Source organism: Mixophyes fleayi, chromosome 5 (assembly GCF_038048845.1).
Source record: "Mixophyes fleayi isolate aMixFle1 chromosome 5, aMixFle1.hap1, whole genome shotgun sequence".
NCBI classification, from domain to species: domain Eukaryota; kingdom Metazoa; phylum Chordata; class Amphibia; order Anura; family Limnodynastidae; genus Mixophyes; species Mixophyes fleayi.
Genome location: NC_134406.1, coordinates 276,321,831 through 276,334,991, shown reverse-complemented (window position 1 = coordinate 276,334,991; position 13,161 = coordinate 276,321,831). Strand labels below are relative to the sequence as shown.

At 46.1% G+C, this 13,161-nt stretch overlaps 1 protein-coding gene across 1 annotated transcript in view; it reads left to right on the top strand.

Moving 5' to 3' along the window:
* The window catches only part of LOC142159375 (KAT8 regulatory NSL complex subunit 1-like), a 46,766-nt gene extending 44,044 nt beyond the window's left edge, over positions 1 to 2,722 (top strand). The window contains exons 13-14 of the mRNA XM_075214201.1: positions 1,142 to 1,382; positions 1,564 to 2,722. Of these exons, the coding sequence (XP_075070302.1) occupies positions 1,142 to 1,382; positions 1,564 to 1,872 (550 nt within the window). The 3' untranslated portion in view covers positions 1,873 to 2,722. The remainder of the gene's footprint in view (positions 1 to 1,141; positions 1,383 to 1,563) is intronic.
* The last annotated feature ends 10,439 nt before the right edge of the window (positions 2,723 to 13,161 follow it).

Genomic DNA, 13,161 nt, shown 5'->3' with positions numbered 1-13,161 from the left:
TTTCCATAAAGATTCTCTTATTTAATGTAGTCGTAAATGACCTTAAAATTATAGCATGACTCCATCTAAATGCCATAAGCGTTGTCTGTTTCCCTAACTCAGAGGAGATGATTAGTAGAAGAACTGGGTCTTAGACCGGCAGTAGAACCACTAATAATCCAGTGATATAGATCCTCTGAATCCCTGAAACGACCTTTCAACACTGCTACTAACCCAGTGCTTTAAAGGCAGGATTATCATCCATCTTTGTAGGAGACTGGCCAAGAAATTTGGACTTTAGATGATTTAATGTTACAGAAAATATATTGATCCATTCTCGGATGCTTTTAATTTAGCAAAATTCAACTTTTGGCAAAGTAAATTATTGATTTTTATTACTTTCACCGTTCCACTCTTAAGGTGAACAGTCACTTCTATGGAAACTGTATTCATGGCTAGTAAAACCCAGCATTCATCGGAGAAAATACATTATAATAGATTCTCTGATCTATAAGATGCTTCAGATTTGTCTGGCGTTTGTTTTTAGTTCATTATTTGCTTCACCATACAAGTAATAATATAACGGATTAGGAGGTGATCTGTAGTTTTAACCCCTATGCTACCAGTTTTCTCTGAGGGATGTACCTCTGTCGGTTTAGCTGCAAATAACTTCACTTTATTACGATTTTATTTAGATGGGACAGAACTTTCTTTTAGTACGATAGTTAAGTAAACATTTTAATTTATAGGTATTATATTGTGAGAAATTAGGCAAAAATATATAATACACATTCTTATGATTCCTCCGTTAGCTACTTTCGAGTTTTTAACCTACAAAATACCCCTATTTTTCTCTGCACCTTGTAACGTGTGGTGATACCAAGTGTGTGTGTTACGATTTGGTCTTTGCTTACAGGTCATAATAAAGTCTATATAGCCGCTGTGTGGCAGCAGTTGCTGATAGACCTCTCTGCATGTGCCTGGCACAGTAAAGATGGCTGTGTGAGCAGGGGCCAGCTGCCTTAGGGCCCACAAAGTATCAGAATAGAAGACATAAGGCTTCTGCTTGTTTTCCATCATTCTTTTTCTGTTGGATTCACTAGAACCTTTGTCTGTTATATGGTTCATTCAATACAATTCATGCAACATGTTGTCTCAACAGATCCTCCAACAAATCTGATGGTCGGTGGACGCCGCAGCCTTCTTCCAACAGCCAGGGATCTCTCCAGCCAGCCTCTCCAGACATTGGATGCCACAGCCTTAATGATGTCCCGTTCTCCCTATCGTCTGCTGCAGCTGACAACGCGGAGCCTTACAGCACTGTCCACAGTCGGCAGAGGGTGCTTTCCTGGAGCGAAGATACTAGATCTTCCACGCCTGAGGTCCCGGATGAAGAGGAACAGGTTTGTGGCTCTGATATTTACCTACCCTCCCGCCGGGCACTTCGATTTAGGCATAGTCTGTAATTGTATTTCATTGTCGTGGCCACTGCTGGTTGTCTTTATGAATATAGTCTGCCATTACTTAAAGGCTGATAATGCGTACGCTGCATAAACGTGCTAATACTTTTTTCTTGTTTTGCAGACTGTTCTACCATGGGATCCTCGCTTGTTTCCACTCACAGACAGAGACCATCGAGCTCTTCAGACTTTGCCAGTTACACCCAGCAGAGGCAGGAACAAACCACACCAAGATGTCTTGTGGCATACAGCAAGCAAACCTGGTGCACGAACTGAGAGCATAGACTTTGGCATGTCAACCGAAAACCTCGCCCCCACCTCCAAAGAGACCCCTTTACCCAATAGCATTTCAGTAGTTCGATTCCGTGCCCACAGCGGTGAAAAAATTGCAAGCCTGGAATACTTTCCAGCCAGGCCGGTCAACAAGAGATGAAAGCTCCCCTTTTTCCACGAAATGTGTGTGAAAAGAGAACACAAACCCATATACTTTATTCAGTATCAAGTGCTTGGCTGGCTTGCGGGCCCAAGTGGAGCAGTAGGGTGCACCATAACTTAGGGGCTCCTGGCCACAGCAGCACGCTGAAGTAAGAGGCCTGTGACGAGGTACAGCACAGAGCACATGCTGAACCTCATGCACTGAGTAAGGGCCGTAGGAAGGTCTCCATATGTGGATGACGCCAGTTTCCTATGGGTTCCTGAGGTGTGAAGGCAGTGTAGGTAGATGGAGCAGGCTCGTGTAGCCGGATGAAAAGTGAAAGATTTGGAAAATTTATTGCGCTTTCTAAATGAAAAAATATTATGAGTCAGAGAGTCCGGGGTGGGGAGGGTGGAAAATAATCAAGTTTAGACCCGTGACTGCCAGAGGAGCGAGCTTGGAGGCTACCGTATGGCAGTGAGGGATACAAGATGCTGTTTGGGTGTCTTGAGTTTCCAGTCGCTAGTTCTTAGTTTCTCAATTACTGTTCATCACTGTGTATTGGTTGCAGGAGGAGAAGTGGATATCCCGGTGTATGTCGCATAATATACAGAACTCTGCTTGTGGTAGTCACCATGAATGCCCAGAGTTTGCATAGTATTGTCAAGGCTGTGCGACGAACTTGTGGTCTGAAAAGATGAAGTGTTGCAACCGGACTGAATTCCTCATCCTCCTCCCTTTCCCCCCGGGAACAAAATTCTGTAATTATTTAATGAATGGGAAGAAGCAACTCCTGTCTGAGAATAGCCTGGTGTATATGGATATACGGAGTTAGATTGCTAAATAAATTCTAAATCATATTAGACAACTTGATGTTTGTGTCTTGATTTGTATGGTGGTTATGGATAGAGTTTCTTGATGTTACAGAATGAAGCACTACTGTGACCAAGTCTGATCGGAATTTCATATTTATATTCACTTTAGCAAGTTAGTGTTTGAGTTTTGTGCTTAAAGGGGCTTTTCTACCTTCATGTAACTTAATGTACACACATCCACTTTCAGCTTTTCACTACATATCACTAACAGGATAGTCTTTCTGTGCCGCTGGCACCAGTGGTTTTACTGATGCCTTTTAGGGTTCCTCTTATAGTCACTACTGTCGTCACTGACCACTCTCACTGGTGTTCTCGGCCATTAGACCCTCGCCAACTGCAATTGGCGCTGAAGCACCACTTGTAGGAGAGTAGACGCTGGCAACACAAACCTCCTTCACCTTAAGAGGGGAACTCAAAATACAATTGTGAGATAAGACGGGGGCAGAGTAAGTTCATCCAAAACCTGAGGCAGTAAAGGATGAATCTAAATTCAGAAACTTGTTCTACCTCCCAGTGTCCGCACAGGGCGACATTAGGTCTTAACAAGAAACAACTGTGCCTGATAAAAATACATGGGCGAAAAGCACAGAAGGAAGGTGAAAGATGAAAATGAGAATAAATAACTTACTGTATAAGTTTTGATTATTAGTGCAGTGACCTTGGTGTAAAATATTGTTAATGCAGAAAGTATTGGGGTACTGCCAATTCTAGGGCGGGATGTCCACAGCATGTTGGTATTACATTGAGAAAGGATAATGCATCTATATTTCTCTTATCTGTGGGGGACACTGGAGACTGTGAGGTGTAGAATGTGGTCGCTACAGCTTTTGCACTTTCAAATTTTGTTCTGAAATGTCGGTTCCTCCCCCTCTATACTCCATTGGTTACATACTAACTCCAGTGTTTCTGAAGTGAGGAGCTTGGCGAATGTTAATAATCTCGTAGGTTTTTTTTTTTTTACTATGGGTGTCTTACATTGCCTCCCCCTCAGTCACCCTGGGGGGGGGAAGTGGGATCCCTGCAACGCCTCCTCCCTGGTAGGGCTTCCTATCTAGGTCACCAGAACAGACACAGCAACACTTCTCTCCACCTCCTTTAGCTACATGTATTAGTGGTGAGGTATTGGAGTCATTGTTATCTGGTGGTTGTTTTCCTTATTTTGACTTGTCTGTACAGTTCCACATCCCTCTTTCTACTCCTGACCAGTCATCTTGGACTTGGGACCTGGCCCAATCAGTGCAGGGGTTAGTTCAGGTGTCCTCTTCCTTGGAGAAGATTCTGACGTCCACTACAGCTTTTAGATGTAAGTGTCAGCTTCCGGTACTCCCTCAGCCACTGCAGGGTTCTGACTCAGATTGTTCTTCTCAGGTGGAAGGAGAGGTTACGGTAACCTCGGAGGTTTCCCCTTTTTCTGGAGGTGGATTCCTACAACATACAATGTGTGGATGACTTGGTGTGTGCTGGAGATCAGGGACAGTGAGGAATCAGATTCCTGACACTTCTCTTTTCAATAGACAGAACAGACTTTCTTTGCTGTCATCAGCACAATTGGAGGATCTGTTTAGTCAGACATAGGCTAGACGTGACCTTAAGTTTCAGGTTTCTCGCATACTGCAAGCTCTTTATTTCCATCTTGGTGGGGATACAGGTAAATGAGAGTCTCCGTCTGTGGTGGATGCTCCCATAGCCCCCCTTCCAAAACGACAACCATTCCAATTCCTAATGTTGCTATCTTATAGCCATAGACCTAGTTCAGCTTCTGCTTGGGTCAATAAAGGTGGGTAGAACACTTGGCAGAGGGATTGGTCAGGCCCAAATAAGATTTTTTCACCTTAAAGGAGCACAATGGTGAGGCCTATGAATACTTTGGAGAGGTGTGGAGCTCAAAGGGGGGAGATACATAATAGATCTGGACATCCCTTCACCGACGCTTCATCTCCACGGGTCTTCCAGGAAGCAGGGCAATACAACTGGCTCTTTGAAGCCATTCAGTCCCTCATTGCTCCAGGGGTTGTAATTCCCGTGCCGGACAAAAAGGAGGGTTTGGGGTTTTACTTAAACTTCTTCTTAGTCAAGAAGCCAGATGACTCCTTCCAACCTATTTTGATCCTGAAATCCCTAAATGCACAGATGATGGTGGACAGGTTCAACATGGAGTTTTTACGGGCAGTCAGCAGCATGTAATGGGTCCATGGTGTCCATGGACGTCTAGGATGCATACTTCCATGTTTCAAACTGGGACGGGCATCAGTGCCTTGTCAGAATCGCTGTTCAAATGCATATTTATTAATTTCAGGCTCTGTCCTTCGGCCTGATGACAGCACTGAGGATACTAAGATTTGTTTGATCTTCTCAAGACCAGAGGGGTAACAGTCATTCTTTATCTCAATGAGGAAGGAGTTATCTGGCCTAACTTCAGTTTCATGTTCTGTGACCACCCAGGTGTTGGACTCACACGGTTGGATTATCAATTTCAGGAAGTCCAATCTGAGCCATTGGCAGAGAATGGTCTTCCTGGGCCTTCTGTTCAACACCCATTAGCAACGGGTGCTCCTACCTGAAGAGTTAGCTCGGAAACAGGTGTCTGTGCACCTAGAGATGAAGGTTCTAGGGAAGATGGTGTCCACTTTCAAAGTGGTGCTGTTTGCACAGTTACATTGAAGAGTGTTCACGAGTGTTCCAGCTAGAATTAATCTGAACAAGTCCCACCAGATTTTTGCCAAACAGGCCTACTCTCTCTCTATCATCAGCGGCGAGAGTTTTGCTTCACCAGTGTTTGACGAAGGGCAACCTCAACAGAGGTTTCCCGTTTGTCATTTGGGTTTGGAGATTGGTGACAACTGATGCTAGTCTCAGTTGCTGGGGAGCTGTGGTTCTCCAGCACCATTTTCAGGGGTTTTGGACCCGAGAAGAGGCCAAACTGCCCATAATTGTGTTGGAGCTCTGAACGGTTCTCAACGCTCTGTACACAGGAAGGGCCATAAAGGTGCTGTCAGACAACTGCATGGTGGTGGCGTACATAAATCATCAGGGGGGCATCAAGGGTGTCGTAGCCATAAGGAATAAGATCTTCCATTGGGTGGAACAACATGTCTCTGCTATTTTGGCAGGCTTCATTCCAGGCGTAGAGAACTGATAGGCTGACTTCCTCAGCAGGCAAGATCTACATCCTGGCGAGATATTCCAGCAGCTGGTTCGAAGGTGGGCACAGCCAGACATGGACACAAAAGCGTCTTGGATGTACCACAAGATGGGGAGCTTCTGCTCCAGGACGAGGGATCCGCAGTCAGGACGTCCTTCCTCCACCAGAGTTTATCTTTGCTGGCTGTAACGGCATGGCAGTTGAAGCCATGATTAAGTCCCAGGCGTTCTCTATAGGGTGATTCAGACCATGACCAAGGCCCACAAGCCTGTGTCTTTCTGGAATTAGCACAGAGTCTGGAAGATTTACATTTCTTGGTGCGAATTAAAGAGGTTTTTTTTACCTCCATCTTCAGGCTAAAACTTGGTTTGTTGAAGATCCAGGTCTCAACCCTGTCAGTCTCTCTTGCTTGAGTTTCAGACCTTCTTACAGGAAGTGATGCATAAGCAGTCTCTACAACCCTACAGTGGCACTATAGGATCTGAATTTGGTGCTGAGTTAAAACCAGTTGGTTTGGTGGACTTCTAATTCCTCACCTGGAATATGGGCATCCTGTTGGCCATCTCTTCTGCCAGGAGAGAGTTTCCAAGCTTGGGGCTTTGTCTTGTTGAACCCCATTCTTCATTGTTTGTGAGGCCAGGGTGGTGCTTAGGACCCAGCATTCATTTCAACCCAAGGTGGTAGTGTTTAGGTTCCACCTAAATCAGGAGATTGTGATTCCAGGTTTGCACTGGGATAAGTCTCCAGAGGAAGATGTGGACAGGATTGAGGACTTGCGCAGGACAGAAGAGTTGTCCTTTATGATGTTCATAAGAGAGACTGGTCAGCCTCAGGTCTGCGGTGCACACATCAGAAGGTTCTGCAGATGTAATACTTTTTGCATCCAAAGTTGCCAGTTTTGAAGGAAAGGTGCTGTGTACTGTGACTTCGAAGCTTTCACTCCCTTAGGGGCGTTCTCTAGTGTCTCCCATGAATGAGATTTTTCTCTGAATCGACTGGGGGGACACTGAAAGTCCTCCAATTTACTCCCCATTTTTGTTGTCTTACTTTCTGTTTTTTGTTTCTCCTTGTTATCCTCATTAGGATTCAGGTTTTTGGGGGATTATGATGATCCTTCTCTTGTTCTGTACAGTTTTCTGTCATTCGGGGGCTTTTTTGGAAAAATAGAAAAATCAATCTATAGTAGAGATGCTCACTGACCCCCGTGTTTTGGTTTTGGTTTTGGTTCTGGATTACCTTCGGGTTTTGGTTTTGCCAAAACCGCCCTTGTGTGTTTTGGTTTTGTTTGCCTTTTTTTGACAAAATGCCACTTGTTGGGCGAAAATCACAAAATTAAACTATTATTTTGTACCTACATTATTATTAACCTCAATAACACTAATTTCCAGTCATTTCTAGTCAATTTTCAGCACCTCACAGGTCACAATATGATTTTCATATACTTTTGCCCAAAAGACTGCAATAGCTCACCCCCAAATAGTTGCCAGTGTTCAGTGCTTCAACAGAAGTAATTGGCCTTGAATTTATTTTTCAAAGTCTCCACTCACATTGTATTGTGCCATAGCATTATTAATAGGCCTGGCAGTGTTCTTTAAAGTGTAGTGACATTGTACAGTGCCATCGATATGGATTCACATCAGTCGAGAACAGACCAGGAGCACCAAGCAGCTGCTGGCACCAGTCCTGATGATAGGAATGCCTGTACATCATCTGCTAAAGCCTATGTTAAAGACTGAGGTGCATAGTGTTTTTAAAGTGAGGGAAAACAAAATTTTCCGTGGTAAATTAAAAATCAAGGCAAAGTTAAATGGGGTAGGGACTGATGTGAGCTGACATAACTTATAACTAAATCTTATAACTATATAACTAACATAACTATATCTTGTAACTATCTACATAACTAACATAACTTATGACTTATAAATGTTTCTGCTTAGTTCTCATCTGCTCTGTACAGCGCAGCACAATTACTGGAGCTATATAATTAGCTGCTGATGATGAGGATGATGACGGGGACGTGCAGGAGATGCTGTCTGTGGCTGGAAACATTTCTGGACTTTACCGCCATTCTTCTACAGCATGTAGGAGATTGTAGCTGCTACCACAATAATACAATTTGCCGTCACCAACTGAAGCAAGAGGTGGTAACAACGTGGAACTCCAGCCTTTGTATGCTTAAGTGGATGGAGGAACAGCGAAAGGCCATCCACACTTACTCTACACCCCATGGCAAAAAAGGGGGAATGTATTTTAGTCCAGCGCACTGGAGAATAATTTCAGTGTTGTTTATGGTCCTGCAAGAAATAAAGTCTACTGTAAAGTGAGTTCAGCACAGCTACCTTGATTCCCTTAATTAGAAAAAATTGTGAGTATCAGACTGGTAGATAAAGTACTTTATTCGCTTTGCCAGGATCTAAGAGTTATCAACATTTTTAAATCAGATCACTACATTTTGGCGACTGTGCTTGACCCTAGGTTTAAGAGTTATGTGTTATATTTATTTCCATCTCACACATATCTCAAGAGATACAATGAGTTGCTGGTCAGCCAGCTGACAGCTCAAGTGGTACATGACACCACAAGGTATACTCCTTCAGTTTCTATTCTGACTGCAGCTAGGAAAAAATTAGCTTTACCAAGAGACCCAGTGGTGGCGATACCTGAGTCTGCACAACATTTCAACATCTGTTCTGGTCTAAAAGAATTGCCCCAAAACTGTGACAGTTTTGGCTTAATGTACTACAAATTCCATGATAAAGTCCTCTGCTGGCAATTACATCAAAGTACAGAGACTTCTGTAATATAGTCTTACAGCACAGCATCGTTATGGAATATAGGGAATAAATGCATAAATAGGGAATAAATGATCAGAATGGTATTGTTTGTGTAATGTAAATAGACCAGTTTGAACTGGCTTTTGGCGGGAAGATTAGTACGCATCTGATTGGAGAGCTGACCCACTCTCTTGGAGGGCGTAGTTTAACTGACCTATGAACTACATTTCACGACTGTCCTGGAGCCTGAACCTATGGAAACATGCCAAGTCATCTGTATTGTATATCATGTAACACCTAGGGGTAAATGTGTCAAGCTGAGAGTTTTCCGGCGGGTTTGAAAAACCAATCAGATTCTAGCTATCATTTATTTAGTACATTCTACAAAATGACAGCTAGAATCCGATTGGTTGCTATAGGCAACATCTCCACTTTTCAAACCCGCCGGAAAACTCTCAGCTTGACACATTTACCCCCAAATGTATATATGTTGCTCTCTGGGACCAACAGTCAGTCTATTTGACCACAGGATTTAATGACTGTATTCTGGTACCAGAGCGCCCGCTTATGTAATCGGCTGTACTTATTTTATTGAATTGTTATTTCTTTTGCTTTTTTGCAGTGATAACAGATTCCACTCTTCTTGGAAGGATTTCCACAAGATGTTAGAGTGTTTCTGTGGGAGTTTGTGCCCATTCATTCTGTAGAGCAGTTATGAGGTCAGACACTGATGTTGGACGAGAAGACCTGGCTCACAATCTCCGTTCCAGTTCATCCCAATGGTGTTCGATGGGGTTGAGGTCGGGGCTCTGTGTGGGCCAGTCAAGTTCTTCCACACCGAACTCATCAAACCATGTCTTTGTAGTTCTTGTTTTGTCAAACTTGACACAAAGTTGGAAGCATAGCATTATCCAAAATGACTTGGTATGCTGAAGCATTAAGATTACCCTTCACTGGAGATAAAGGGGCCTAGCCCAAACCCTGTAAAACAGCCTCATACCATTATCCCTCCTCCAACAAACTTCACAGTTGGCATAATGCAGTCAGGCAGGTAACGTTCTCCCAACATCCGCCAAACCCAGACTCACCCATCTGACTGCTATACAGAGAAGCGTTATTCGTCACTCCACAGAACACATTTCCACTGCTCCACAGTCCAGTGTCGGTGTGCTTTACACCGCTCCATCCAACGCTTGGCATTAGTCTTGGTGATGTGAGGCTGCATGCAGCTGCTCGGCCATGGAAACCCATTTCATGAAGCTCCTGCCGCACAGTTTTTGTACTTACATTAATGTCAGTGGAAGTTAATAACTCTTAAGCTATGGAATCAGCTGAGTGTTGGTGACTTTTACGCGCCATGTGCCTTAGCTGTCGTTGACCCCGCTCTGTGATATTATGTGGTCTTCTGCTTCATGGCTGAGTTGCTGTTGTTCCTAAACACTTCCATTTTCTAATATTATCACTTACAGTTGACCGTGGAATATCCAGCAGGGATGAAATCTCCCAAAACATCTTATTGCAAAGGTGGTATCCTATCACAGTACCACACATCCTATCACAGTACCACACATCCTATCACAGTACCACGCTTGGTGTCACTGAGCTTTTCAGAACGACCCATCTGTATCACAAATGTTTGCAAATGGAGACTGCATGGCTAGGTGCTAGATTTTATACAGCTCTGGCAATGGGTCTGAATTAGACACCTCAATTCAATAATTAATAGGTGTGGTCAAATATTTTTGTCCATAAAGTTTATTTGGGAACCACAGATTTCTGTAAATTGTGATTAAATCCCATTCTTAGCTCATTGTTTTCTGCGCCCAGAACTAATATGCAGTACCAGTGTGCTAAAAGTGCTCCTGTTTGCAGGAGGAGAGGTCTGTACCCAGGGTTGAAATGAACTGCACATGAGCATGAAGTCCTTGTCCATTCACTTGATCAAACCTAGTCCTGACGTTGACTCAGTGCAGCCCAATCCCTCTCCCAGCTTGGCCAACCGGCTCCAGTTAATAGGATTGGACCAGGGTTCCGAATGCTGGTTTGAATTTATGGCAGTAGTGGAAACTGAGTTTGGCTCTATATACAGATGATGTGTTTATCAGTGCTGTATAATTGCTCATTTTCAAGCTACTGTTGAGCAATAAACACTACTCTCTGTTTTACTTATATCGGAGAATGGTGGTCATAGTGATTAACAAAGGCTTCCAATGTGTAGCGCCTGCGGGGAGCAGGACAGACGCAACCCTAAAAGAACTTACCTTATAAACGATGGTCACCTCCAATCCGCCTCCGATATCCCAGCTGCGATTTGATCCCAGCAGATCCGCAGCCGCAACCCTTGTCACCTCCAACCACGTCCCTCTAAGAAAGAGACAAAGATTACGGCCGTGCCTACCAGGTAAGGGCTGTCCGAGAATACGGCAAAGAACGAGGACACGGTCAGTCCAAGCCCACTTGCCGCCTCCTCACTTTGCTCTTGCCAAGGCACGGGGGACTACAGGCACTTGAGACCAGGACTAGTCCCGCCTCAAATACCTCGCACACCTGCCGGTGAGGGCCCAACCGAAAGGGGGAATCGAGCGTGATACTCACCGGGACACTCCCACTTCCGATCCGGTTCTCTTGCACCTCCCCGACACCTGCGGATGACAAGGAACACACAGCCTCCCTCTGCACTCTCAGTGAGACTACTAAACTGACTACAACAGCGACCCGACCCTAACAACGTTCTAATGGTCGGCAACGCAACTACGTCAAACAACTATGTCTACCTAGGTGTGGTGCACTAACGGAACTGCTCACTTACCACTACGGGGAACACCAGCCGGTGTTCACGGACTAAACCGGAGGGCGGTTCCTAACCCCCTCACCCAGGTTGTACCAAGAAGCTGCCTTCTTGCTATGGGGTCACCCATGGATCCTAAGGACCGGCTGCACGAGGCCCGACTGAGGCTCAATGGAACAGCCCACTAACCCGCGTACAGACTGCCGCCCGGAACAGCCGATCAAAACTGAACCGCCCGACTGCCTGCACCCGGGTATCGAACACGTGTCCCACTCCGGAACCGCCAGGTAACCTGCACGGAACTGAGGACTGGGACTCTCAACCTGAACCACGGGACGCCCCCTGGAACTGCGTTGAGCTGTGCTGCACTGCCACCGACTCACTCAGTCACCCCCTCTGGAAACCAGTGCGACCCCAGGGACCTAAGGGACGGGAAAACTACGTGTGTTCTTTCCTGACTGTGTACGCTGGTAACTACACTTGTCCCCACAGCACGGGTTAGCACAGAAAAACACAGGAACAAGAGCCTACCTTTAATGGGGGCCTGACGTCTTGCCCCTGGACACAGTTATGTAGCACACCCCAAAATACCGTAATACGAACAATACTCGCCGCACAGACAAAATAAATGCAGTATACAGTACTTTACATGCTACTCACCAGAGCACACCGCTGCTAGCCAACCAGCCGGTTGCTACAGCACCACAGGAGCCTCCGCTCAACTGTACCTCCTAACTATGTGTGCTCACCTCACACAGGACCGCGCCTATACTCACGAGGCTCTCATGCCTCTACCACACCACCAGGGCCATCTGCCCTTCACACCATGTGCCTTGTGCACAGCGGCCTACAGAGCCTTGTGCTCTGACAATGGGCCTCAGCCCCTCTCTAACTCAGGGCTCTGAGCCCACTAACTAGGGCCTTGTGCCCTACTACCTGGGGCTCTAGCCCCCGCCTACTGAGGCCTGTGGCCTCCCTAACTAGCTGAGGGCCTTGTGCCCTTTATAGCCTACGGGCTACCAGCCCCTACACAGGCCCTGTGGCCTTCCTATGGCCTCTAGGCCACTACCTACTAAGGGCCTTGTGCCCTTACACAACAGGGGACTCTGAGCCTCCTCTATCTAACTAACAGGGCCTTGTGCCCTTTATAGCAATATTGTGGCCTACTGGCCCACTAACTCATAGGGGCCTAGTGCCCAGGTCCCTGGGCCTTGTGCCCCTAATTTACTGTCCCCACGGGCCTTGTGCCCGACCGTGGCCACTTGCCTAGTGCCTGACCGTGGCCACGGGCCTAGTGCCCGACTTAACATTGAGGCTACTTACCTGCTCTGCGCAGGAATCTCAACTTGCCACGCCGTCTTCTGCCTTCTTTCTCCGTATCTTCCAGACCCTCCAGCCGACGGTGCCTCTTCTCCTGTTCAGCGTGGGTCTTCTGCCTTCTCTGGAGGCGGGGGAGCTCTCAGCCCTTACAAGGGCTCCCCGCCGACGATCTCAGCTCCGCCGGCTTCTTGTCTTCTTCCACTCTGGACGTCCCACGACGTCCTTCTCTCTCCGTCGCCGGACTCTTTTTCGCAAAATGGCGCCACCCGGCGACTTATATAGTCGCCAGCGTGACATCATCAGCCGGCGTGAGCGCTGATTGGCTCGCGGCGGCGCCAATCTTTTAAATGACCGGGCGCGAGCCGCGATTGGCTCGCGTATCCGGCCGCAGATTGGCCAGCGGGGAAA